At 41.8% G+C, this 26,967-nt stretch overlaps 1 protein-coding gene across 3 annotated transcripts in view; it reads right to left on the reverse strand.

Annotated features, from left to right (window-relative positions):
• Positions 1–26,967, reverse strand: part of tmem108 (transmembrane protein 108) — a 40,967-nt gene that overhangs the window by 1,631 nt on the left and 12,369 nt on the right. The window contains exons 2-5 of one of the 3 annotated variants that reach the window (XM_039789951.1): positions 14,082–14,156; positions 2,710–3,981; positions 1,674–1,825; positions 92–106 (exon numbers count right to left, since the gene is read on the reverse strand). In XM_039789951.1, the coding sequence (XP_039645885.1) occupies positions 92–106; positions 1,674–1,825; positions 2,710–3,981; positions 14,082–14,112 (1,470 nt within the window). In that variant the 5' untranslated portion in view covers positions 14,113–14,156. Of the gene's footprint in view, positions 1–54; positions 107–1,673; positions 1,826–2,709; positions 3,982–14,081; positions 14,157–26,967 lie in introns of all 3 variants that reach the window. The other 2 variants (XM_039789953.1, XM_039789952.1) reach the window with 2 other exon arrangements.

Below are 26,967 nucleotides of genomic sequence, written 5' to 3' on the forward strand. Positions count from 1 at the left end.
ATGAGGCTGCTGCTCTATAGAGGGGTAAAGCAGGGGGGTGGGGGTGAACAACACCTGGAAGTCACCAGGGGCATCCTACACATGATCCAACCTCAGCGTCTCTCTCCTGATGCCCCCACAGGCGGCAAATGAATGCAAATCGCATGCAATGGATGAGGAATAAAAGAAAGGAGACACACAGTGAAATGGTCACTGGAGTAATGGTGAAAAAGATCATGCAAACAGAACAAAACAATGGTCAATCGAAATGACATGGGGAAGAAGAGGAGGCAGATCACACATCAACTTGGAAAAATTATACCAGTGTTATATACTTCCTTTTCCACCAGATGGCGCTGTGATGCACTAAAAACTAAACTGATGCATTTAATCCAAATGTTATCTTCTTATTTTTCTTAGTATAATAGAGACCAAATATTTGAAAATTGCCAGAAATAAACAGGGGCTGGGTAAAAATAATTATTCACTTAATGGAAATGAATGAAGGCAGCACATTTACATTCTCAACTACAAAAAGCCAATTAGCAGCATTTCAAAAGTTTTATATCTGCGCATGAGAGCAAAGAGCTTATTTAGGAGGTAATATTCTCTGTGGTCTAACTATAGGTTGAATAATTAAACATGTTCTCAAAAATCATATCAATATTCAGCATGCTGAACACAGAAAAACACAAATGTTAATTGGAATGCATTGTTGTATGTTATTTTGTATATAGCTCCTATATTTAAAGGCTGTATCTAAAACACCCTCAATATTCTAATCTAAGATCATCGTCAGGGCTGCAGGCAGGATTTCTAAAATACAGAGTATAAAAATTTCCACTGCAGAACAACACCCGCTTAAGAATATTGATCACCCACAACCAAACAAAAAATCACAGAATTTCACATTTAAATTTTTCATGTAACTGCTCAATTATATTTTATGTAAAACTGCTCAATTATATTTTCTGTAGTTGTTGTCCGTACATTATGGTCTAATGTTCTTTTAAAGCCTCCTCTGGACTGACTGGTGAAAAATACAAAATTCCTGAAGTTTTTACCTCAGTCAATTGTTGAATATGTAGTCTGAAAATCCAATCCAACTGTGTGCTATGTGTGTAATCATATCATGCAAGCACCTCCTCATGTCATAAAACCCTTCAAATTCCCAGAAATATTTCAGAGGACACAACCTAATTGGTAGCTACAGTCGTGTTCATCACATAAAGCTGTTGTATCAGCAGTTACAAGCCGTAAGTAGAATGTATAAGGTTTAAAAACTGTGCTTGTGAATTAAGTAAAATAATTCTGCCATATTTTTGAATTCAGCAACAGTATGCATTTGTAATAACAGTATATACTTGTATACGGATAGGGGAATACTTTGAAATCAATTTACTAGATGTGAAAAACAAACTACTCACAAGCCATCTTAATAGATTCCCTGTAGGGAAATTCCCTTTTGCTTGTTCAAAAAAGCATCTCTGTAAATCCTAGTGATACAGTGTCATGCTTCAGCAGACCTCGAGGCTTGCTGACAGAGGAGATTGAACATCGCTCCTCTTGTTATTTCCATACTCATTACATTAAAAACCATTCTGCTGACTGATAGTGAAACATCAAGTGAATGTCCCTCCACTTCTGTTTGCATTGCTATACACTAATAGAGTCAGTGTGCCAGTAGTTTGTACCTCACTCTCCAGAGTGTGTATCTCTCTGGGCAGCTCCACAGCGTGCCTGCTGAAGTAGTCCATGGTGATGGCATTGTTCCAGTAGCTGAGGTTGTTCTCCTGACTTGATGACTTCTTCTTCCTCCTCATACAGCACACGGTCAAAAGCACAGCTAGAGCGGGCAGAGATGGGAAAGGAAAATGAGTGCAGAGACCGAAAGAGCTGCTGCTTCAAATAGCCTCTAAAAGCGCCCACATAGCTGCTCAGGTAGAGGCTGTCATGTTTCCAGACAACATGCCACGGTTACAATAAATTGTGGTTTGATAGGAAAAATACCACCCTTAAATACAGTTTGACAAAGCTACTGGCGCTGTGCCTTGTAGTCATTTTGAGCTATCTAAAACAACCAAGCTATCAGCCTCTCAGTAAGACATTTTCAGGAATCATACAAGAAAATAATTTATTATCAAAGGGGAAGAAATCTTTATTTCTCCATCTCCAACAGACCAAAATGCAACAAAAAAGGTTTTGCCTAAGGTGCAACCAATATAACTATGCAACTATGTATAAAAAATACTCTCCCGTCCTTGTGGTTATTATGCTGTTGCACTCTCTCCAATTTAATGCAACAAGATGAGGCCCTGAAGGGTGTCTGGGGGCATTCTAAAAGATGAGCAAGATTACCTACTAAAGTAAGTGTAAACCAGGAAAGTTAAAGAAAAGTGTGGGTGGGAAATTAATAAATTATAGCATTTTATTATAGAATAACTCTACCGTGACCGTGGTGAAAGTTTCCTTAAAGGACATTTTCATCAAATACTTTGCTTTCTTTCCAAGAGTAAGACGAGTAGATTGATAACACTCTCAAAGGTGGGAGTGGTATCGATATTTTGATCTAACTCTGCAATAAAGCAAATGAGCCATCTTGTAGAACTTTTCCTTATGATAGTAACAGTAATAGGTTTTAAGTCAAGGTCATCCAAACTCTGAAGTAATCTGGCACTTTTTTTGCATTCATTAATTACAACTTTTTAATGCTGCTCTAACATAACTTACAGCATGAAGACACAGGCACACTGATGGCCAGCACGATCCACACAATATCCATCCTGCTCAAGCAGATGGTCATGCGGGACAGCGGGGATTCAACGGTGGGGCCTGAGCTGTTGCTGGAGGTCCAGGGGTCCTGGGTGGTGACAGGCACCTGCCTGTTCAGGAAGTTCCTGCTGGCTGTGGAAGGGAGCTCCGAGCTGTTCCCCTGAGCATGAGCATCCTTGACTGAGCTGCTGTCAGAGAGCAGCCCTCCATATGAAGTCACATTCCCCAACCAGTGTCCCAGCGAGGCATTGTCTGTACCGTTCCCACGACCCTCCTCTGTGGTGGTCTCGTGGGGTGCAGTGTGGCTGTTTGGGAGGATTGTTGGATTCTGTGTCTTGATGCCGGGCTCGGTGGACAGCGCTGGAGTGGACGTGGTGGAAGTTAGATTCTCAGATGGGCTCTTGACTGGAGTGACAGACCCTTGCTCTATCACTAGTTGATCAGTGGGGGGCTCGTTTACTGCAAGCACCTCCCGCAGGGTGATGGCGTGGTGTGCGGCGCCCTGAGCATGCTCCCTGAGTTTCAGGCCTGGCGCAGGGTCAGCATTCATCGATGAAGAGGAAAGGGAGGGGCGCTCGACATCTTCCACATGTTGCCGGGTGGGGTCGGTGGGTTCTTTTACGCTCAACTTCTGAGGCTCTACGTGGTGTGCGGCGAGCGTATCTCCTCTGTCTGATCCAGAGCTGGACAGAAGATTCAGGGGGTTTGGAGCTCCTCTAGCAGTAGTTTCCATATCTATATTTGGGGCCGCTGTGCTGGGAGATTTAGGCCTGCTGCTGCTGGCCTGGTTAGTGCTGACAGTAACTGGGCTATGGACTTGAGGTACCCTGACCAATTTGTGCGTGTGGCCCTGGTTTATATCCGAGCTCGGCTCCAGGGGTTGATTCATGTGACTTTCAGCACTCACAGTGTTTGGGGTGACAGTATCTTTGTCATGAATGGGAGGGTGGTCATGAGCCTGGCTGGAAGTTTGGGTTGTGTGAAGCAAGGCAAAAGGGTGGAGGGCGACAGTTGGGAGGATAATGTTTGAGGGTTGATCGCCTCCTTTGGATGACCATTCGCCGCTACTGGAGCCTTCCGGATTTATGTCCAGACGGGGAGGTTCAGGGGCAGAAAGGGGGCTTCTGTGGGAGGCTGCCATGGAGACAGAGTCCTGGGATGTCTGGCTGAGGGACAGCTCCTGTGCTGATGACACCAGTCCTGCTGGCAGTGCTAGGAATGCTAGAACACCTGTAGAGAAAGAGAGAGAGAAAGCTGTTGATTAGCATAGGATGACGTAGAATATCCTTTTAGCTTCATGAATTATTGGATCAGTTCCCTGCAAGTGTGTATTTTCAGCATGTCTGTCTTTACATCGTTTCTCTCAAGGATCTTGCCCTGCAGAGCTAAACAAGAGCGCAGCCCGGCAGTTGAAACTGACTGCTCAGGTGTTCAGAAGAGACATAGCCTTGTCTCGCATTCATTATGCTTCTCAGCCTTTAATCTACTGAACCGCTGTGTTTGTCACTCACCTAGTTTAACTAGGGGAGCACTTTATTAGGTGCATTATTCACTAGACGTGTTCCAATGTTTGTACCCATGCATGTATAAGATTTAGAGGATCTACAGGCTTTGTTACTCTGCAAACATTCTTAAAGAGCTCACTCTGAGATCATGAAATAACAAGCAATTATTTGATACCAATCTCCAGGTAACACTAAACATGAAGGTAATTTAGTGGCATATTTTCGTATATTTCCAATAGAGTTTTCATCATTTTCACCACTGTTTTTAAAATAAATCGTCCAGTAAAAATACATTTGCTGCCAGTGAAATTGTCCCTTGCTTCATGCTCAATATTAGTCTAGATAAATTGTTGACATATTGTTTACATTTAACAAATTAATGACAGTCATAGCGTCAAAATAGCCCACTTAACATGCTAAAAAGCATCTTAGAGAACCTGACAGATTCACTTTCTCAAGCTCAATCCCATAAGGAGGCTGTGTAGTAACAAGCCATTAGCAGGTGCCTGTGGTGAATATTGGTCCTATTATGTTATCCAGACAGCAAGAAAGTCATAGAGTGAGGAACATACAAAGGCTTATTAATTTCCCCTTGGCTCCGCCCCCTCCATCCCTTATTGACACTGTTAAACACAGCTGATGTGACACATTAGCGGAGCTCCCAGCGGGCGGTTTGTATGCATTCAGCTGAGAACAGAACATGCAGTAGCACAAAGCTAACATTATTCTGTATGACTGAGGTTAGGTAGCCCGTTTTTGCCACAGGATGCTGAACTAAAGATGGTTTCGAGAATACTACAAGTTTCTAGGTTATTTTGACACATTTTTATTCTGCTTAAACCAGTATTGGTTTATTGCTTAAAGGATAAGGCTGGGGCTTATGTCAGCTGTGGAGTCAGACATATTTGGTCTGCTACTGAGAGTTTATGGCTGCAGGAGAGTGTATGTGGGAGCGACTAAAATTAAACTACAGCGTGTGTGTGTGTGTGTGTGTGTGTGTGTGTGTGTGTGTGTGTGTGTGTGTGATAATGGTAATAAAGGACAACAATGGGGCTCTATAGCACAGACAAAGAAGAAATCAGGCTTTGGATACACAGGCCTTTTAGTAGGATCAATTCATTGTAGGTTTTGCTTTTTTCACAGGATTTATTGACAAAATAAAACGTAGAATTTTGCCAGCCTTATCCTTTAATAATACTCACTGAAATAATACTTAAACTGATGTGTAGGGATCCAAAGATATGCAAAAATCCCTTTTTAACTCCATTTAAAAGAATGCATAAATTCCAAATATATATAGTATATATATATATAGAAAAAATATATATATATATATATATATATATATATATATATATATATATACATACACTATACTGTTCAAAATCTTTTGAAATAATATTTTGTAACACACCCCAACCCTACCACACAACTTTAACTGAATTAATAAGCAACAGATGTACAGACAGGGCCTGGATGGCTATCTTGCTTGTAACAAAGAAAAGCCTCCAAAAGGTTGGCAAGAAAAGGGCACTGACATGAAATAGACAAAGAAAAATGTTGAAATGTATGACTGTGCAGAGAATTGGGATTCAGGAGGTCTGCGTCAGAGGGCTTTGGAGGGAGAGAATTAAGAATAATACTTAAGACTGCATTGTTTGGCATTCATAAAACACACAAAAAAAGCAAGAGTCACAGAAACACACAGAGTCTAAAGCCACCGATGTGACCCAGATGTCGTGGCCATCGTTTAACTATGGGGCTCAGTAACTATGGAAACCAAGTTTCCATTACCAAGAGGTGCAGAGGAGAAGGCGATGGGAGAATAGGTGAGAAAGGAAATCTGTTGAACACAGAAAGAAAAGGGGTAGAAAGGGACACAATATTTTAGAAAATGATGAATTGATGAAAAAAGAAACAGTCCAGGCAACAATCAATATCAGTCATCTTAAATTTCTTTGACATAGACAGCTTCGCCATCCTCTTTCATCTTTGTTCACCGGGGATTTAAAATACACCACAGCAGAACCCCAAAGCACTGACTATTTAAACTGAGCCTCTGAATCATTAATCATATTCCTCCACACTCAATCACACAGACTACCAGCATAGAGGGTCCAGGCCCTGTCTTCCATTAACCAAGCCTGTCACGTCTCTAATCCACAGAGCCCACTCCAGACTCATATCTGAGGAGATAACACACACGGCCATCCTTGATTTATGACTGCTTGTCTCTCCTAAGATGATCCTTTAGGCAGGGAAATGGGACACAGACAAACCCAAACTACCAAAGCTTAAGTATTTGGGCTATTGTTGATTGTCTGTCATATGAATAGTAGTCTGGCTTAACGGATGTACATTGCTGGGAGCCTGACATCTCTTAGCGCCGCCCATAACAGTTGTGATTGGTTTAAAGAAATACAATCAAGCTAGAGCCTTTTTTCCCCTATCCCAGAATAGATAGTCCATGTAGTCAGACCATACTCCATCGCTGACACAGTGCTGTGGAGATAGGTCTGGCAATGCGAGACTATATGAATAGTGGTTACATTAGAACACATTTAGTGGATAAGGCCCTTTGAGATACTCAAAAGACATTACATTTCACAAAATATTCTAACCTAAAATAAAGGTGTATTAACAAAAACACAATGAGAGAAAATGAGAAAAGCCTCACATTTCTCTGTATAATACAATGCTCTGAGACTTACAGCTGCAAGCAAGGTAGAGTAATAATTATGTTTTTCATTGCAAATAAAAGTAGATAAAATAAATGTAAGAGGTCAATTAAGAGCGAGGGTGTTAACAATGCCGTGGTCTGGCTTGAGTCATACCTTCAATCACCTGGCACCTCAGCACTCTGCTTCTACTGAATAAAACATAACACCCAGATTCCCTTTAAAAACAAAGTTATATCAGAAATGAACCAACTTAATACTCTGGCACACACATAAACAGGAACACAGTCTTCTGATTTGTCCGGGCGATCAGAAACTCAGCATAAGACGTGCGGTTTCATGCTGATATGTAACCAACATGGATATTAATATTCATTTTGGGACTTTGCAGTTTAATCTAATCATATTTTATTGAATATCGCATCTAAAATGTTAAAGGGGAGAATCTGCTTTTTAAGTAAGCTTGCACTCAGAATGTTACAAATATGAGAGGGCAGCAGGCACACAGCAGTAACTACTAGTTTCTTCATACTTGCTAATGTTCGTCGTGTGTGGGGCTGCTGCTCGTTTATGGTTTGGGACACTCAGTTATTGTCTCACCTCGCTTGGCTGTATAGAGCTCACTTTGTGTTCGCGTTGTTACTGCTCGCAGATGCATTTCTAATTGGAATATGTGTAATGTTAGATAGCTTGAGCCGACAGATATCTGTCAAAGTGTGGCATGTGGTTAAACAAAGTACCACATCCAAATTTATTTCTAAACAGTAATTTTACTGGTTTCCAGCAAGTTCCCAGCTAGCTTAAGTGAGCAAGCAATGCTAAAAACAGTGCAAGATAACGACACAGCGTTGTAGAAAAAAAACTCCACTGCCACCAATGTACTGTAACTAAACATCTTGGGTATTAGCCTTAATGGGTTGATATAAGACGAAAACATTGAATAGGACTTTGAGACACATGAGGAGCATGTTTAGTAATCCCTATTTTGACTTCATTACTATATGGTATATTGCTGTGTTTTTGTGCAGGGATTACATAAGTATCCATGTGGTCTACACATACACTGTGTTGCACACTGAAGCAAATGGGTGTAATTTGTCACAACACTTGTGCGTCTGGCTTATGGAGTGAGAGCGTAAGCGGGGTGAATGCAGACAGAGATCCTGGCCCAGCCTCCACAAAGACATGCAGCGGGGGAAGCAGGCACTGCGAGTGAATTAACTGGAGAAATGATTGAAAAGACCCGAGAATTGAATTGAGCTTATGAACATCCATTATTGAGTTGAATCACCGGGAAGAACATGAGAAAATTGGATGGAAAAGGGGAAGAATAGCGAGGTCGGACAGGGTGGGAAAATGTGCAACGAGGAGGCCAGAGGTGTAGTGGGGAGTAGGAGAGGGAGATGTGTGGGTGTTTCATCAGTGATAAGACATGAACAAAAGCAAAAAAGGTTGGACACATTAGACCAAGGACTAAAAAGGACACTCAAAAGAAAATAATGTGTATGAGATAGGAGAATATAGGAGGCACTTTAAAAAAATACATTTATCTTGCTCAGCAACACTCGTCTACTCAGCATTATTTTTCCACCCTTCTGCCTGTTGGCTGTTTTTGGCCTGACATGATAATTTTTTTTTTCACAAGCAAAAAAAAAAAAAAAAACACCAAGAAAAAGAGTCAGTCCACTTTCAGTAGGAATGACACAATAAAGGAGGAGAACAACAAGAATTCTCTGAATCTTTGCTCACAAGAAGACAAAAAAAAGCCAGCAAAAGTGGGTTTTTAAATTTCAATGGTGACATTGACTCAAATGTCTTTGTCCTTGTCTGGACTAGAGGGCGACACACAGCTTACACTGTTATCACACACACCAACCTGTTGCCCTCACTATCTTTATCACCCAGCTGATCACCTCAGAATAGCACATGCTGATATCATGGAGACAAACAACGTCCAGGTGAAATTACTGTGAGAGTATGCCCCCATTTATTTGACTAATGCCGCCTGTTTTCCATTACCTAAGCTCAGAAGGTATGGAGGGAGGGGCAAATTATGCAGGAAAACCTGCTGAATTAGGGCTCTTTTGAATAAATAGGAAGCCGGTGACATCCGTTGAAGTCCTCCATTGATGCCATCAGGGACATCAATAAATCATGTTGCAAAGCAGGATCCTGTGCACTGATCCAATGCAGGCTTTGTCCCAGCAATCATTCATTATTAGACTCAATGTCAGGGGACAGGGGCCAGAGCGGCTGTCACTGAATCTAAAGTTACACTGTTGGTGAAATATAAAAAAATAAAAAAAATATAACATTTACTTCTGCTGATGAAAGTCTGCATGAAACTTCCACTAATATGTTAAGACTCCATTCCAGAAGAACCATATTGTTCAGGCACACTAATCAATCATACTGGAGCACTTATAGTAGTGTGTGGTATGCAGGCTATCAGTGATTATGCACTAAACTGGCTGCATGATCAATCCTGAGGGGGGGGCGTTGTACACACTCGTGGAGAGTGGGATATTTATCTTTCTTTCCAGGGGTCACCTCATGCTACACGCGATGGAGAACAATGTGGCCACGAATGTACAGTGACAATCTGCCTATGAAGCAAGTGTTGGAGCGAGGCCAGTTGTGTCGCATCATCGGCGGGCAGCTGGTAGTGGCTCTATTCGAATTGAGGGCACGACAGGAAGCCAAAAATAGGAGCTGCAAAATCATCCATCAATAAGGCTTGTGACGGTTCGTCGGGCAGTACTTCTGAACTGTAACTGCTCCGTCATCTCCCTGCTCAGGCAGCATGACGGGGAATAAAGGAGAGAATGCATGTATAGGGAACAAAATAAAAAAAAAAAACATTCAGTGAGAATCTGGCCAAGGTTACATATATAAATGAAACTGCAACCTGCATTAAGATTTAATGCCTGACAATATAGCGTAATGATGTCCTTTATGATATCTGTATTAACATTATTGTTCTATCTTTATTATTGCTCTGCATGCTTATAAAATATGTACAGAACTTTTTTAATTTTAATCTTATGTTGTATCTTGTAGTCCAGGGACTGCATTAATCCTTTTAAATGAATCCTTCATTAAATGTCTTGCTAGCCTAAAGGTAGGTTTTTTTAATTGTAGAATTTGAACTCCCCCTGGGTCACTATAACCTCAGACTTCCCAGAAAAATGCAGAGGATAAACCTCAGTGTCTTTAATGGTAACTACGGTCCTTATCAAAATGTTAAGGTATCCGACAGAGCCAGATGAAAACCTCCACAGGATCAAAACATTTCTTTCTAAAATGTACGAAACACCTTTGTCAGTTTTCCAACACCTGTAAAAGTTTATTTTGGATCAACTTGGCCTTTGACACTAGACTGAAGGTGTATGAACAATAAATATATGGCTTAGCAGTTTGTGTCTATCAACAACCATGTCAACGTGCCCTTGAGCAAGACACAAACCCTCTGCCTACACTATCATTCTAAGTCTGGATAAAATCGTGAACGCCGGAGATATAAATGTACAAGAACTTAAGGGAATCACTGTATGTCCACCTCTTTCTCTCATAGGATAAATAAGCATTACTGGTTTGGAAGCCCCAGGGCATTGAACCATAACCAATAATTAAGCATGTCCTCCTCACCACCCAGCCAGCCCTCCATGGATCACATTTAGCCTGGTTTATGCTAATCACAACCACTCCAAACCACCATGGGATTCCCCCCAAATCCCTGGGGGCAAATGGAGACGGCTATATCTACAGTGCTCATCAGAATACCAATGAGCCTTTATCACATCACACCGGCACACACACACACCACGGCTCTACTCCCTAATACAAAATAAATTCATATCTCACTTTCGAGGATAAAGGCTGACAGACCCAAATCAAAGTAATCATAAGCCTTAAATGGGAAGTTTGGTTGGAGCTGGTCCAAACCTTTAATTTTAAGCTCAGACGAGCCACGTAAACCAGGCAGATCATAAAAACCTTTTATGACTAACTGCTGGTAAGATTGGATTATCACGCCTGGACAGAGCGTTACTGCCCTGACTCACTTCAGTGGACCCACTACCAACAGTAGTACTACAGTACCATTATCAGTACCACTGCTACTGCTACTACTGTAACTAACTTTAACTTACTACAACAGTAATACGACTATAACTACCTGTACCATTATTATACAACTAATAGCAATACTGCTGCTGCAGCTGCTACACACTACTACTAATACTACAACCATTTGTACAAGTATCACTACTAATACTACAAGTCCAACTGATAACACGGCTGCTACCGCTACGACGGCTGCTTCTGCTACTATTACCACTAGTTCTGATGTCTCTTCAGTGGCTTCTGATTCAATTTAGGATTCCATACAAAGATCATCTTCTTCATCTATAAGGCTTTGAGTGGTCTTGCTCCAGACTATATTAGTAAACTAATAATGCCGTATACCTCTGCTAGGTCCCTCAGGTCCCCTAAACAAGGCCTGCTAGTTCTCCCTCGTACAAGACTGAAAACACGAGGGACGTTTGCTGTGGAACGGTCTCCCCCTGGTACTCAGGTCAACAAAGTCTCTTGGGTGTTTTAGGTCCCAGCTAAAGACCTATCTATGTTTTTGTGCTTGAGCCATGTGCTCTATTTTGAGTAGTGATGCCTCTAATTGTTCTGTTGTAATGTTTTTGTTTGTGCTGTAGTCATATTTTCTTCTTTAACCCTCACCTAGGTTTTTAAAAGGTGCCTCTACTACCATTGCTATCACTAATTCATAACCATTAGTGATAATATTACTCTTGCTGCTATTACTACTAGTGCTAGTATTACTATAACTGGGAAGTTGAATTACTTTTGGAGCTTGAATTAGTTCTGCAGACAAGGTTAGACAAGCGAAACAGTGACTATTTAGAATTTGGGGGATTGAGGCCCTTTACCTGTACATCTGGGGTTTGAGCCCCTGTAAACCTACACGTAGACACTGTTCTTACAACTACAACTGCTAATCATCCTCCTCTTCCTCCTGTCACTGTGAGTCAATTGTTAGGGAAACAATAAAACAAGGATGTGTCATTCTCACCACATCTACGTGTGAACACAAGACAATTCAATGACAACATTTGTTTTTATTAACAGTTAGGGTTGTTAAGTAAAAAACAAAGGTAAAATGCTTTCCCATCCTCTTTGGTTATGTTGTATGTGTACACTTTATCTTTCATAAATTCAACCCGTATCACATAAGAATACCAAGTTTCTTCATTTAACGGCTTTCATGACTAACTTCATAAACGCAAAGACAGATCCTTCTTGAGTTCCTCCTCATGTAGAGGCGTTTATATGTTCTGGGCGTACAGTATAAATACAGTGTCATCTTGACGGTAGCACAAGCAGACAAATTCCTTTGGTTTGCTCCTGGGTGTGTTCGTCTGCCATTTTGGGGAGAGTGTCTGTCCCGTGGGGGGAAACAGACAGATAGGGCACGTCCTGTGGACCGCTGAAACAGTCCTGGTGGAGGAGGACTGGATGGGTGGAGTGGTGGAGGGCACTACAGATGTGAGCCCTGAGATAAGAGGGAAAAGCGTTCGTAACAGGATAATGGCTTCCTGTTTGAATGCTCCGCAAATTGTTTGTCGGGTTACGGCAGCTTTGAACAGAGACGCGTTTATCGGAGAATCAGGCGGAGGGAGAATGCGAAAAACAAGAACAACAAAGACTCCTTGTGCTGTTTACTGGGTTATGATTAAGCTACTGTGACAGCAAGAAAATATCTAACAGGAAGGAGAAACGTTAAACAGGAAGTTGTCTGGAATCTGGGGCGAAAGAAGACTGAATTGCAAGCCTGCAGTTATACAACTCCATTAAAGTCACAGACACAGATAATGCTTTCCACTTAGAGAGGATTTCAACATTTTTACTGTGGTTGGCGGCTTTAAAAAGACCACAAACTCTTGCAACACACTTTAACCATACAAGACAAAGTCAGATTGGGAAGAATCCTTGTGTACTCATTTACACTTCCCACCAACTGGTCTTTCAAGGAGCTGCCTTCAAAACACAATTTGCAAGCAATTGCCTTACTTGTCGGGCTTTGCTTCGACGACTGTGCTGCCAGACAAAACCTAATTTACTAGAAACAAATAAGTTCTCTGCATTGTTTCAGGTGTATTATGTCATCACAACATGCTCGCAAAAGTGCATAGGGAGCAATAACAGTAAAGGTAGAAGAACAACAAACAACACAGAGGGTGACCAGAGGAAAACCTTTCCTGCTCTGACACCTGTCATGATGCTGGATCATCTATCTTAGTTCTCTTCTACAGTATCTGCAGCATCTCTTTTCTTGCCCGCAGCCTGAGGATGTTAAGGCACATCTGTCTCCTGCAGATGGCTGTTACAGAGAGACATGTCTCTGTATAGCACAGAAACAGAGATCTCAGGTGGGCTTTTTAGCTGTGCACACTGTAAAGAGGCAACCCTGATGTGAGCGTAATGTGCCCGAGGAAACTCGGGCCTCAGCCGGATCTCCAACTGCAAAGCAAAAGAGAGCGCTGTGCTTTTAAAGAAAGAAAGACATATGGTCTTAATATAAACTCTATACAAAGATAGTCTGCAGTTCCAACTCCCTTCTTTTAGATTAAACCGCTGCAATGTGCCCTTGCCCCACCTCTGCTACAGCTTAAAGCACTTCGCTCACAGCAGTCCAGTCCGAGTTTATCACTTCTGAGGGACTGAGGCAGATTTGTCAGACAGCCTTTGGCTCCGCTGCCTTGAGGGTGCATACCAGATATCATCAGCCTGTTTAGCTAACTGTCCAGGAGCCTGGTGGGTCCCAGTCTGACCTCCATGTTCCATATTCATGTGACATTGTGCGCTGGTAGCCTGCCAGAGCTGTGTACAGAGCCTTGATCCTCTGAATTTAAAGCAGCACAGAAAAACTATGACAAGAACTAGGGGGATACAGCACTGTATATACAGTATCAGATTTTTACAAATAAAAGTTCCTTAAAGACATTCATCAGGGCAATTCGCACGACGAACTACCAGAATGCACCAAGTTACCTCTGTACTTGTGTTTTAGAAAAGCATCGCCCTTTTCAGGTCACCCTGTTGATGACCTAGTCCCCCCATTGGGTCTACTCACTCAGCAGCTGGCAGCGCAGGACCTTCTTCATGGTATCATGTGATCCGGTTCCTCCTCCACAGTGCTCATGGTTCTCTAGTAAAGACAGAGAGAGAGTGTATCAAAATCACATTCAAGTCATGGTCAAGTATCAGTGTGATATACTACTATGATTATGTTTGGGCAGGTTTAAGTGGAGTAGACACGGAAAAGTAAGAAGGGATTGCAAATAAGATTGTGCGTCTTAACCTTGGCAGTTTAATCTTTGTAATGACTGCCGCAAAACAGTTACACCTCTCACAGTTGATAATATGAATTCCACCCAACTAACATTTCACAATAAAAGACCAGGTAGGAGTGCAGTGGTGGTCAGCCTCAGCTGCTAGGCTTCAAATCGCATTGGCATCCTGCAGGCTGTGCTGGTCAGTAAAACCAATTATGGAGCATTAAACATTGACCAGTAAGCCTTGTTCTGAGACAGCCGCTGCGTGTGTCAGGCAGACAAGTACCCAGGGGTGCTCTTTAGTAGAATGACTCACTGATGGCCTTTTGTTAAATGAAAGAACACACACGCCTATGCCTCATACTCACACAATACACAAAAACAGACACATACAGTACTTCTAAAGTGTAATCGAACATACAAACACATACACCGGACACATACCTAAACACCCTTCACCCTACCTGCATGAATAATCTGTTCTAAGTGTGGCACATGAAATGGGATTCACGCCCCCCCCCCAGGAAGAGATGTCTGGAATCAGCAACCTGTGTTTCTGTGGGAGACGTGTGAGATGAGAGGGACAGACAACAGAAGCACAGGGTAAAAGGGTGCTGATCCTTTCATAAGTCTTTATTTCTCATAAATGCAGCCACGCTCTGGAGACTGAGGAGGCAACACACTACATCTGAGTCATCCTGTTTATATTGCTTATCTATTGTGGCAACCTTTTAATGCTTTTAAACCAGGTGGAGACTTAAATCTATTTAGCACAGACTATTTTGAGATATTTTGAAAAATGTGTTGAATAAGGGTGGAGGTATCAGCGGAACATGCTCAAGCATGAGGAAAAAAATGTTTAAACAACATCTATCCATCCATCCATCCATCCATCCAAAATGACCAGACAATTGAATGGATTTCTAGTGTGTTTGCATTTTAACAAGGGAAAATCAAAAGCATGAAATAATGGGCACAGCATCGTATCAAAAAACACTTTTCTATTTCTCCTCCACTCTACTATTACAACAGTGAAATAAGGCATAAAATAAAACAATAATGTAAAATAAGCAACTAAATTGGTTATCAAGGCACACTTTTAGATGACAAATAAACACAATTTTGTTCCTAGTGTTTAGAAAATGAAAACAAATGCTCTGTGTTTTGCCGCTCTTACAGTAACTATTAAGGCGTCGGTTCAGACCCAATATAGTGGGAGTAATTGCAAAACAGTTGAGGCTGCAAGAATACAGTAGTAACAGCAGAAAATTAGTTTTTTTCCAACTTCACATCTGAAGAAGTGACACTAGCAACAACGGTCCCAAACCCATCCTTGAATCCACCATAATGCTTCAGTAATAGTAGCTCCATTGCAGCTTTGCTCCATTCCCGTGCTTTAATTTTTTTTTGCGTCATGTTCCTGGCCTAATGAGCTCAATGGCAGTGTGTGAAGAGAGCAGCTGAGCCTCTCAACGGTGATTACACCTCATCAGCGCTGCCAGGCCATCTCAGCCTCAAAGACGCGCTCTTTAATTTGCAGGGCACAAGAGGTGAGGCTAGGGGAAGGTGGGTGGGTGAGAGTAGATATAGTGGCAGGGAGTGTTGGATTTATACTCAGATTTCTATCTTAGATTTTTTTTAATTATTATTTATATATGTATACTCACAGCCCACGTGAAAAAAAAGAATATAATAAGTACACTTTATGCTTTTTTTGTCACCTTCAAGTATACTTTAGTGTACTCAAGTAATCCTTGAGTACTACTGGAGTAGTACTTGAGTATACTTATAGTGTAAATAGTACGCTAAATTGGCACAACTTTTTACAAACTTCAAGTGTACTTAAGGACACCAGTGAAAAACACTAGTAGTACAATTGTATGATATCACAATTGTATTGGAAATATATTTTAAGAGGTATGCAGTTGAACTGATAGTGGTTTAAAAGTGTATTTTGAAGACACTGTTATCATACTCACTACTATTATTCTAGCATGCCTCTGTAATATTTGAAATGAACTTGCGTGGAAGAGAAGTAAGTCTGTTCACACAGACATTGCCACACAAAATGTAGCAACCACCCATTCATTGCAATGAGACCACTGTGTGAATGCAGTAGGGGTGAAGAGACAGAATCGACTGGCAAAAAAAAATTAAGCCTGGCTCAACTTCATATTTTTATCAACCTCTCTGATAAGCTTTAAGACTAAGGGGTGTATTACTTAAACCAGACTTCAAGGATCATATTTTACAGTCACCGAAAGAACATACACTCACCAATGCCGCCACTTGAGTTTTTTAACCTGAGGAACTTTGTAAACAGCATGTGTTCTCTTCTCACTTCTGGAAAGTGAAAAGATCCCAAAGATCCAAAAAAGGCTGATGGATGTCTACACCCTCTCCAAATGTGGCAACATTTTAAATCTACGCCTCCCACCCTCCCCAAAAATACAAAAATTATGAAAAATTATTAATCTTAAAGTGCCCATATAAAGCTCATTTCAGGTTCATAATTGTATTTTGAAGTTGTACCAGAATAGGTTTACATGTTTTAATTTTCAAAAAACACCATATTTTTGTTGTACTGCACATTGCTGCAGATCCTCTTTTCACCCTGTGTGTTCAGGTCTCTGTTTTAGCTACAGAGTGAGGCATCTCACTTCTATCCCATCTTTGTTGGGAGGCGCACATGCGCAGTAGCTAGTTAAGGATCACATCAGCTAGCCGTTTGTTTCTACAACTTCAGTTAGTACAAGTCAGGATTAGCCGGGAGACTTCTTCTAAACGAGAGCGCACTTCCAACTTTGCGTGGAATACCTGCAGAACAGGGACATGTAAGTAGTTCTTTTGTAGATTATGGTGAACTAGTGTGTGTTGTAGCAGTGTTTTGCCATTGAGAACGAGCTAGCATGCTAGCGCTAGCATGCTATGGTTAGCCACCTCATCTCGGCTACTTACGTAGAAAGCCCTGCAGATTTTGACCAGCTCACTCAGAGACTGAAGACAGAAGACATTCAGAAACCTGTATCTCACTCAAAACAGCATGAGACACAAAATAACATGGGCACTTTAAATAAATGAATGATTTTATTGCACACAACATACACAAGACATCAACACCATCTTCAACTATAATACATCAGATGTAAAAATGCATCACACTGACGGCTTTTCTTCTGATTTACATCATGAGCTTAGCACTTTGCGCATAGCAGCCTAGCGTCCTAATGGAGAGGGGGAAAAAAAGTTGCATGGCAACTGACATGCACACAGACGACAGCCATCACCATGGCAACCCTAATAGTACATTATATTCAAATTCATTCACAAGGACATTTCGGGCTCAAACTGCATTGGGAGGGGGGGGGGGGAAAGGAGAGGATTTGGAATTACAGAAATTTCCACTCTCCATGGGCAGGGTGAGAAATCCAGTAACAATCTGCTTTTCTCTGGGACTTGGTACAGGCTTTGCAATTGCAGTCCTGCTGACAGGACCTGGTCCCCGAAGGTCCCAGACTTAAGCAATGAATTGTGTGTCTGGAGGAGTTGCAGACTAGAGGCTAAACCCAAGGTCACCCGAGACATCACAATGAAATAAGCCTGTCACTCCGTCTCTCTGTGGCCACCAGCCGCAGGGATAACAATGCTTTTAATTTTGGACTTCCCTCTATTCTGCGGTTCTGTATAGGAGCTGTGGCAGCAACCTGGCCGCTTGCCCACAGCGACTGCAGCCTGAGAGCTTTTCCATAACGAGAGAGAAGGAGGAGGCGGCGGAGGGAAGGGAAGTGTGGGAGGCGACAACAACGGTGTGAACTACAGTGCTCTCCCAGTCAACTGATAACTGGACCTCCAATCTCAACTGTTCTAACTGATGCTTTTTTTCCCCTCCAGTTCTGATGCCACGCTCTCACGCTTTGGTTTATCTCTTTGTTATGAACTGGAGGAAGCTTCTGTCTGAGGATGGAGGTACAGAATAAAGAGAGGTGAAAGGTGAAAGCTACAGCGTGGGAGTAATTGGACAGATACAAAATACAGTAACAGAAAATCATCTTTCAGCATTTACAGCAGACTTAAAGTAGGTTCATATAAAAACCTGGTTGCATCGATTCTGAATTCATTGCATCAAAGGCTTGACGTGATCTCAGCTCCATTTCAAGTTGTGTGAAAACAACTTCCCTCAGCCCTGCCCTTCTACAGCGACCCAGGGGACATGTTCACACAGAGGGTGCCCGTTTTTCCTTTGATGCTGTTTTACCCTTTGATAAAAGTCAGAAAACAGTCCCTGATAGCTCTATTTCTGCAGTCTTGCTCCGTCCATGTGTTTCTTCCCAAACCGGCGGAGATTAATGGGTGTAATTCAGGAGTAAAGCTTCACCTCTAGGATGGGTGGGGTGTTGACACCATTTTGGTGACCTTGCAAAACAACCAACTGCTTGGCACCAATCATGTGAGACTGACTCATGTGCAACAGGAAAGCTGATTACCGATTACAGCTGTGAACAATTCAATTATGAAACCATTTTTCGTCAGTGGGAGGGTTAAAAACTAGTGCCAGTGACTCAAGAGAGACTCTGGGGCTTTGATAACTTAATTGTCCAGCCAGGATACACAACAACTGAATGATTACCAGTATTGATTCCATGCAACAACAGGCCTAAATTAAACGCGAGCGGCACGAACGACAAAGCAGGAATAGGTTTCCAGGGAGCTTTCGATTCCAACCATCCCTGAAGGCGGCCATATTGCTGAGTCACTGTGGTGAGCTGTATGTGTGAGCGCTGTCAGTCATGGCCCTGGATGGTGAACCTGGCAGGATGAGTTGCTCGGTGCTGCGTCATAAAGGCTGCCAGAGGATGTGTGGGTTATCAATCAGCACCATCACTACCCTCCAGGCTCTGCCCGCAGTACAGCAACACACCAGCCATTAAAAGAACATTAGGCTCCCAGCATGCTGTTCACTCTGAAGTAGCACAGAAGGAGACACATCACCATCTCTGTCCCAGCCAGTCACTATATTTCATTTGGTTTTACAAAAGCAGGGCGTGAAAAACACTGTTAAACTGTGCATGTTAGTCAACATATTAACTTCAAAATATAATTTATTTCAAAACAACATTGACTAGTTAAAAAATCTTTAAGTGTGTATGTGTGGTCCAAAAGTAAGGTGTAGGGCCACCTCAGAGACACATAGGGTCCTATGATCCCCAGAGGAAAAAAGCATATTTTACTTGATTTTATCTAGATCGCTGCCCTCATCTCCAAAATATTCAGCTATTCAAATAGGTCTGGTGTTGTGCCCAAAATAAACTTCTCAGAGTTTTGTAGGTGAAATTAAAAGAATGGGGGGCACCTCTTGTGTTAGCGCTGCAATTAGAATAGAGACCTACACTCTTAAATCTGCAAATTTCTTTGACCAGTGTGAAATATGTTAAGGTAACTGTTTCTGTGTGTGTTTGCAGGACGTTACTTAATTCTGACGGTTTTGTCAAAACAACTTCTCTTAAACAAAAAGCATGAACGTGATGTCAGAGTAAATAGTAAAGTGAAACAAAATAGCAATTTGGTCTGACTATTAAGCTAAATGGCTATATGGACCAACATTTTATCAAAAAGGGGAGATCTGGTAGCCAACAACTGTGATATGCACATAGAGCTTCTACAAACAAATCTCCAGGTATTAAACAGTTAACTTCAACAAGAAAAATGCCTCCGGGTTTATGTTCATATGTCTCACGATGCCAGCATCACGCTTCTACAGATAGATTTAATGTTTAATGCTGTCAGCTCACATCCATGTTTTGGCTAGTCGAGTGAACATATTTCATATGTCAGTACTGAGAAAGCAGGACAATGTAGCATTAAAGATGATGCGCTTGTCAATAGACATTAATGTAGATTTCCTGAGCGTGTTAGTCACTGTACTGTATTAGTGGAATGTTTTTTTTGTTTCCTTACTTTGAAGCCCTCTATCCTAATCTTCATACATGCCAAAAACACAAAATCTCAGCTTCACTTTCACATCACATCAACTATGAAGAAACCTGCTGTAGCTCTCACAGGATGAATGAATCTCTAACTCGTTCAGTGGAGGACTCCCACTCAGGAGGAGCACAGCACCTGCTCAGGGGCAACCGAGGAGGAGTAGAACAGCATCACCGGCCTTTTCATTACTCAGCACACACTCACACAAAGCCAGGACCAATGACTAAAGCAATTCATCAGAGGAATCATGGCCAAAGCCCTATCTGTGGGTTGGTGAACATACATGAGACACAGACAGATACATAAATGGTAGCCAGCTAGAATTTCCCCTCATTTGTACAGCTGCAACAGAGTCCATTAACACGAAAAAAGTTTTACAGCACTAGACTCCGGTGCACTTCAGAGCTGTTTTACATCTTTTGAAGCCGGTCCAAGTGTCATCTCTCAGTGTTGTCTCACAGATGTCAAGTCCAAGTCAAGTCCTCATTTTGTTGACCTAAGTCTGACCCAAGTCTTAAGACTAAAGTCTTTAGGGAGTCACGTCAAGCACTGGTATGTTTTTTTACACTGTAAGAGTAGGTGCCAGACTCAGGCAGCTTCATTAAAACCAAGGGAAGGCCAGACTGTCTGACAGATCCAGCAGGGGATTGAATCAGTGAAGCAAAGAGTGCGACTGGTAACAGAGCCCCAGGAAGAACCTGTGACTGACTTGTTATATCACTGGAAAGACGACACCACAGACTGAATATCAAGTACTTGGAATGATTGGAGGAGGTGCGCTGTCAGTGGATGCATTTGTTTAGCGTTGAAGTCAGACCTGACTAACCGCACAAAGGAAGAACTTTGTTGGTGACGTCCCCTGGGTTTCGCCCACAGTGGAATCCATAATAGATACAAATCTTTTCAACTAACAAAAGCCTAATTTGACACATTTAAAGAAAGGGAGTGGGCAATTATGGGAAGAGTAGAAAATCAACTAAAACTAAAATAGAAGCGGTTAAGAGAAAGTGAGCACAGCTTAAAAAAAAAAAAAAAGGTAAATTACTGCACTTCATCACAAAGAACCTTAATGTACTGAACATCACAAATAGACAAGCTTTTAGATGATCTCCGAGACTGAATGCAATTTGATGGATTTCTACAGACTTCCCAAGTGGATATTTGGCTTTCTGGTCATAGACGGTGCACAGACACTCACAGACCTGTATTACCTGCAAATGCTCTGCACAAGCTTATTCCTTCTCTCCTCAGAGAGTTCTTGAGCCAGGCAGTAAAGGAGCAGACAAATTGGGATGCAGCTCACCCTCGCCACTGTCTGAGTCGTAAATATCCTCCTCTTCTCTGTCTCCGTCTCCCTCTTTCTTCTTTCGGTCCTTATGTGACCCCTGACTGACTGAGCGAGTGAGTGACTGACTGACTGCTACTGCGAGCGGCTCTCTGGTGATGAAGAGTAATGTGAGACTACAGGGTGTCACGTCCCGCTACGCTTGTCACAACTAGTAACACAATCAAAAAATAATAACATTGTGGCAAAATAGGTGAAAGGGGCTTAAGGATGACAGTTAAATTCACCACAATTACTGGATGTATAATGACATGTGCCAGAGTGATTGGGCTTTTTGGTGCATCGGTCAGAATACAATCCAGACACTCATGGAAATGCATGTTTTATGCATTCCAGCTCTGCAAAGGTGATGATAAAGCAAATCCACAGCATGTCACCAGTAGAAATAATAATAAGGTAGTGTTTTTAAATCCTAACACACCTCTTTGCAAATTTATATTTGATCAAACAAGTGATTATCTGACTGATCAAGCTGACATGCGTGAAAAGTTACATAAATAAAATGGATTCGTAGCAGCATTTGGTCGATAGGAGATTGCATTGTTTCAGACTGTGCTGTTTTCAAAAGGAGATATTTGATTTGTTTTCTTTCCCTTTGTGATTCTGCACTAATGAGGTAAAAATTAGTTCCTGTGTGGACAAAGCAGAGCAGTAGTTTTGTTCACCAAAGAGAGAACAAGGAGGAAGACAGAACAAGTCAGAAGGCAGGATGAACAATGAAAAAAAAAAAAAAATCTTTTACAAGATTTCTGATCAGCACCTTTAAGAATATGTTAATAATTAGACTGCAAAAAGGAGCTTAAAAAAAAATGTTTTGCCAAAATGAAAGCGACCCTTTCTTCGGCCTTTTTTTCTTTCATATCCAAAACACCCGAGGAAAAACATTTGATCAAAGCCTCGTCTTTGGCTTCTGTCTCGCAGCCAGATCTCCAGACCGTTACATCTCACGGTGCGGCTGGAAACTATCAGGCCGACAAACAGATTGATATGTAAAGTCTGCCTTTCTAGCTTGGCCATATTGATTATTGGTCCAGGGCCGCTCAATGAGGCCACAGTAACGGATAACAAGCACATAATCCTCCACGTAATGGCTGTCAAAGATCTAAATTTATACTGGGAAAATAGGCTGGGAGACCTTTGATGAAGTATTTGACCTCATCCATCAAAGATTTTATCACTGCTGGATAGATACGCCTCTATAGACTTCTCCAACTTCTAAAGCATTATTTTTCCCTTTAGAAAGACTATTTTCAGAATTGATTTAGACTCAACTAATGTGGTTTTGACTACAGCTCTTGATTTAACTTCCCAGAGGCAGAGACAACCGGTTTATTAAGTGTCCGTTCAGGGATAGCTTTCATTGTTGTGTGTTTTCAAGGCATGGGTGCTTGGCAGGCTGGGAATGATAGACTACCTTTGCATAAGTGCACGGCTGTCTAACTCCCAGAAGCCGGGAGACGACAGAGGGAGAGGCTGTTAACGCTCTGTAAAGTGATCTCAGCGGTTCTAACACAGGGCTTGATGTTGTAGAAAAGCCCTGAGCTGCAGGGCCTCTCTTCTCCTTCATCTCCCATCTAGTTTTGCTCCCCACTTCTTTAATGTCATGTCATGCTTTCACCCGAATAAGTATCCTCCTCTTCCCCTTCTCTCATCTTTACTTCAAGCTTGGTCTTCATGCTCTGAGTCCCTTGAACCAAAGGGGGCGTTTTAAAGCTGCCACAGTCTGGAAGCTGGAAAATTTATTAAAGACATTTAAAAAAAAGAAAAAAAGGAAAACCAAGAAAACAAAGATTCTGAACCTTTATTATAGCTATGTGCATCTCTGTGCACATTTTCTGCATTTCCATTACTGTAGCTACAATGAGGGAGAAATATGCAGACTGATCTCTGAATGAAGAATTTATCATTAAAAAAATCTGTAAGATAAGGCAATATGCACATAGAGCATATATTCCAATAGAGTGTAACATTGTTTGGTGCATCTTTAATTTCTAATTCTGATGTATGTACAGTATATGCTCTTTTATAATTGTCAATATTTGAAGAACAGTTAGCAACATCCCATCCAATCACATCTCACTGTTCAATCGTTTCTCTGCTCTGATTGGTGAGGCAGAAGGTATTTTTAGCTCCAGATATTCAATAAAAGCAGACACCTCTCCAGAGGTTTTAAATTGAGACAAACAGACAAGCCAACACCACAGCAAAATAGCATGACACAGCAGTAGCACTTCAACACCAAGGGTGCTGTCAGCCACCATCTATCCTCCAGCCTCCCAGCGGGCATCACAGTTAACACAAGGCATCCCTGAACGCACTTTACCCTCTTATACCGAGCAGGTGAATCGTTAAAGAAAGCCAGCAGTATTTCATCACAAGAATACGAGCACAGGCTTTGATACACTGAGTGAAAACCTTGGGCCCGGTGAGAGTAGAAGCACTATTAGTGCACTGCAGCACAACTGCTGCAACATTAAACTGAGAAGGACCATTTGTCAAAGTGCTTAGAAGTCCCCTATGAGAAGCTGTTTCTGAGGGGAGAGGTAGTGGGATCGTCCACTGGCCGCAGAAGAAACGATGACTCATACATCGATATAGGTTAACTGAACTGCCCTCGAATCCAGACGAGCTCTGATGAAAGGATGAATACTCACATGTGAAAGAAGGACGCAGTTGAACTGCATGTCTAAGTGATTCATGTCATCTAAGAAAGTATCATGCATGAACATGAAAGCAATTTTATTTGCCTTGAGGGTAAGAGATTAAAAATGTAGTGGTGGAAAATGACAAACCAAGAAGTTGGACCCTCAGGGCGTGAACCTAGCCCTACTATTCTAGATTTTACTCCATGCAAAGTAAGAAGCCCCGGGTTGCCACCAACATAGAGGGCATAATACCATAAACAAGCTTAATCCCTTCAAATTATCATAACAGATTTAACAGGGCGGGACATTGCACTTATTTCAACATGCTGAGGGTTGAGGGCAAAAAACAAACTCTGGGCTGTTAGAGTTGTGTCAGAGTGGTTTAAAGTCTGATGACTCAAGATATTGTTATTGCTAAACATGATGCAAAATTGTATAGTGGATTAATAGAGTAATGCAATAGAACAACTATTGCTTGGTCCTCTGTAAATGTATAGCTGGACCACCAATCACAGAGCTGAAGGCATAACTTCTTCCCCAGCAACAGCAGAGGCAGAAAAAGACAGGTCAACAATTAATTTAACCCTTCACATTCCAACACAAACCAAATAGGCAGATTTGAGGAGTTTGTTTCCTCAAAAACGTTTTGTTTAGATGTTGATTGTGACTATAATTGTTGCTTCAAATTGTGAAATACTGGACATTTGACCAAATAATCCTGACTCAATTTACTATCTTATATAATATCTATAAGTTATCTTATAAAAAAAAGATTTTTTGAGATTATTTTTGTCAAACATATCAATTGCAAGGCCAAGAATGAATTTCTATGCTTAAATACTGTATAGTTTTTGCCTCTAAAAATATTTTACATGAAACAATGTGAGGACAACGTTCACAACACTCTTTGGTTTAACAACTCATAGATCTATGCAACCTCACAAGCAGTTAGTCACAGGTTCGTCTTTAAAGGGTAACAACCAAATCATCTGCTGAGTGTTCTTTACAATTGAGACTCAAACGCAACGAAGAAAACTAAAGAAACTGAGGTAACCATAAAAGAAAATAACTAACCAAGGCATATATAATACTGCTATTTGGATTTCAAGATGTAAGGGAACAAAAATGTGACAGTAGGCAGTTTATTTTACGATTTCCTGTAGACATACGAGCTGATAATCTTACTAAAGTATCTATGAACCACACGTCCGGAGCAGGACAGGAAACAAGGCCTTTTGGTGCATTAAGGAATGTCCATGAGGTAGACACAGCAATCCTGTGCTGTACAGAGTTTGCATAGCGAAGGGGGAAATACATATTGTTTCCACTGTCTCTCTACACTTCCTGTCATAGTTCATGGGCTGCAGACATACTTTCTGCAGAAACAGTAAAGCACACACCTCAGAAAGTCCAGGAAGTTCCTTACTCTACACACACATTCCTAATTGTACCTCTTGACGCAGCCTCTTGTCTAGTGACAATGGCAGGAACAAAAAGCAGTGGAGAAGGATGTTTTTTGGAGGGGGGGGGTGTATTGTACCTTGTTTCCTTGAGCGGTGCAGCAGAGAGCCAACTGGTACGAGTGACCGAGAGGAGAAACATCCGTAAAGAACGTCCAAGGTCCAGAGATTTCCCGCCGGGCGACGACCACGTGTCCACAGAAGGAGGGAGAGATGTTTTATTGTTCTCCTCTCTCCTCCTCCCCCCCTCTGCTCCAACCCCCACTATTAGTGAGACGGATTAACTACAAGAGCTGCTAGTCCTGAAAGTGTGCCTGACTCGCTGTATGCAGAAACACACACATCGCATCAATTACGCTTTCTTCATGTGATTCAGGCTGATGGATGATGGCAGATGCACTCTACAAAAACATGACAAAGACAATTGGCCTGAAACTGGTGAATTTGCTTATGGATGAGCTGCCCAGTTGCTCAATTCTCTGAACAGACTAAAGGCCTAATAAGCCAATTACACAAAGACTAAATTGCATGTGGTGCAACACGAACACACACGAACACACGCGCACGCACACACACACACACACACACACACACACACACACACACACACACACACACACACACACACACACACACACACACTATACATGCAAGTTTGTGATTGGCACAATCCAGAGGTGATTCAATTTTAGAGTGATGGAGCCTGGAGTCTTCCATCCGGACAGGGGTGACCTTTCTTCTTCAGACACCATAGGAGAGTGCAATGATTAAAGAAGTGGTATGTGGTTTGGAGCTGAAACTTGATGGAAAGGGAGTGGTAATGACTTGAGCAAGCACTTGCTACGGCTCTGGGACTGATGTTTGCCTGGAGATGAGAAAAGATATGACGGCCTGGGGACCCGTCAGGGTTGACATTTTAAAGTGAGACCCTACCGAGGCCAGTCCAGTGGGAGTCCAGTTACAGAGGAGGAGGTGTCAAAGGGGCAGAGTTGTGATATGGATGTATATCACGGAGCAGACACCCTGCAACTATACTTGCCAGGGTGAAAGTATTGTTGTAAGAAAAGCAGTAAATAATTGGTATAATTGGCAGAATTTGAACAATCTTGCACGTCTATAGACTGGAATGTCAAAGAATCAGCAGACAAGCACTATTGGGTAAGAAATATCGTTGAAAGAAAAGAGCAAGTGATCGACCGTGTGTGCGATTTTTGTTGCTTATGAGACGGTCTCAGGTGCAAGCACTTTGAAG

The sequence above is a fragment of the Perca fluviatilis genome, chromosome 22 (genome assembly GCF_010015445.1).
Source record: "Perca fluviatilis chromosome 22, GENO_Pfluv_1.0, whole genome shotgun sequence".
NCBI lineage: Eukaryota > Metazoa > Chordata > Actinopteri > Perciformes > Percidae > Perca > Perca fluviatilis.